This window comes from Emiliania huxleyi (genome assembly GCF_000372725.1).
Source record: "Emiliania huxleyi CCMP1516 unplaced genomic scaffold EMIHUscaffold_78, whole genome shotgun sequence".
NCBI lineage: Eukaryota > Haptophyta > Isochrysidales > Noelaerhabdaceae > Emiliania > Emiliania huxleyi.
In genome coordinates this window covers 515767-517940 of record NW_005196163.1, presented here as the reverse complement: position 1 = coordinate 517940, position 2174 = coordinate 515767, and the positions used below count along the sequence as shown (strand labels likewise).

The 2174-nt window shown below is 60.6% G+C and overlaps 1 protein-coding gene across 1 annotated transcript; it reads right to left on the bottom strand.

The window, feature by feature from the left end:
- Positions 1-920: 920 nt before the first annotated feature.
- On the bottom strand, positions 921-1770 carry EMIHUDRAFT_416928 (hypothetical protein; the record flags this gene model as incomplete). Its single annotated transcript, XM_005760135.1, has 4 exons — positions 921-1223; positions 1357-1477; positions 1551-1635; positions 1700-1770. The coding sequence occupies 4 exons, from the start codon at positions 1768-1770 to the stop codon at positions 1105-1107; spliced, it is 396 nt and encodes a 131-aa protein (XP_005760192.1). The 3' UTR covers positions 921-1104.
- Between the last annotated feature and the right edge of the window lie 404 nt (positions 1771-2174).

Sequence of the window (2174 nt, the reverse complement as noted above, 5' to 3'; positions counted from 1 at the left end):
ATATTGCAGATGCGCGTGTCTTTGGAAAACACAGGCGCCTGGGCCCCCCACTGCGCGCCTAGTGGTTCGCACATCGGGTCTTCACCCGGTAGGTATTCGAAAGGGGGCTTGATGAAGACGGCGGACTCGTCATTGCTGCTCGCGAACTCGACCTCGGTGAAGCTGCCAGTCCCATCTCTGTAGCGCTGACGCAAGATGGCCGCTGGCTCGAGGGCGATTAAGACCCTGTCTCCATCAATCTTAGGAGTCGCGTCTCGCAACGGTCCGCGAGAGCGTGTGCTGCGCAGAGCGCGCCAACATCGTCGACATCGATCGACATGTCGGTGTCGATCAGCAGCGGGACACCTGCCGCGCCGCACTCTGGTGGCGGGGGAGGCGGCATTGGATACGGCGGCGGATTGGGAGGCGGCGGCGGAGGCGGCGTCGGATACGGCGGCATTGGAGGCGTCGATAATGAAATCGAGGGCATGGGAGGCGGTGGTGTGAGCGGTAGTGGAGTGCGCGGCTTTGCTGATGCCGGGAGGGGTGCCGGCAGATTCACGCCGCCACTTGCGCGGGGAGGGAATGCGACCCACGCGGCCCTTCGAGAAAGCGCCCGCCGACCGGGTTGGTGGAACAAAAGAATTTTACAACGAAACTCACAAACAAAGAATTCAAATGCTCGAGGGAACGGCCGGATTTGACGAGATTGGTCTTTCTTGACGCGGCGTGCCGCTCTCCCTCCTCCCTCTTGGAGCACTTGGAGTGCAGTCAGTAACCTCACATCCAGGGCCGGGGAGCTGAGTGAGAAGCGCACCCACGGATTTTGTTTCTTTCTCTCCTTTTCGTTGACGTTGTAAAATCTGATGGACAAAAAGGGTCTCGCTCTCGGTGATGACGAGATGTTTTCCATTTTAAGTGAAGAAGCAGTCCCATGATGAGAGAGAGATTTTGAACACATCAGGACCACACACAACTCTAGTTGTTGTTGAGAGATCGGCCTCTGATGTCGAGCTCTCTCCTCAGGAGTACTCTCTCTCTCTCTCTCCTCCGCGCGGAGCAGTGACACGCCCGCAGACGCGACGCGGTGCCATCGCGAATCCTAGTTCTACAATCGTATAGGTCTCACGCCACGCGCGAGTAGCCGAACTTGGTGTCGAAGTACTTGACCGGGAAGGGGAGCGCGTTGCACGCCTCCTTGGTCGCCGGCGCGATCGTGCCGTAAATTTCGACAGAAAAGTCGTCTGCGGACGTGAGGATCAGTCGGCAGTGTGCCCGCACCGTCCGACCCGCAATGCTGCACCACAATCGTGTGCCTGGGCGTGTCTCTCTGAGAAGTGTCTCGGGAGCGTGTGGGAAGTGTCTCCGATCGCGCACCGCCCATCTCGCCGTGCTGCTCCACAAACTTCACCAGCGGAGGGTTGGTGAGGTGGCAGAGGAGCGAGGCGTCGTCCTTATACACCTCGGACCACGTGAAGGCGAGCGGGTCGGTCGGGTCCTGCCCGAGACGGCTCAGGACTCAGAGCAGCTATATCGCTTGTGAGGGATGAGTGCGTCCGCACGTGGGCTACCTGGTCAAAGGTATGGTGTAGCATGCCGGGCTCGCTCTCCTTGACGGCCTTGTCGGCCACCTGTGCGTCCGGCGGAGGGCGAGTGCTTGGCTTGCGCCGCGAGTTTGCTCCATTTCGCGGCGGGAGGTGCCTCGGCGGCTTCGAGGTACGCAGCTAAGCAGTCCTGCTTGACGTGGCAGCGCGCGATAAGGATGAAGGGCGTGGACTCGCCAAAAGGCATTCGCTCGGCCGCCAGCGCTTCGTGCTAGGCCTGGTTTGTAGAATTTAAAGAAAACGCAGCCATCGGCGCTGGTAGCCCCCCCAAAACAGGCGCGCGGCGCGCGCCCAAGGGCGCCGCAGGCGCCCCAAGCGGCGCGAGGCGCCGCCGGAGGCGGCGGACAGCAGGTGCGCGAAATTAAACGCGGTTTTGCCGCTAACATCGAAATCAACAACTCTAACACTCACACGTCATTTGGGGCCTGGAGCCCCTGCCCTGTTCACGCGCGCGCGAGACGTGGTATTGCTAAAAATCTCTCTCTCTCTCTCGAGTAAGTACTACCAGCGAGTAAGTACTACCGCGAAACTCGTGAACTAGCCGGGGCAGTCGGAGAAGAGGCGGCGGCTCGGGAACGGCGAGGCGGACCA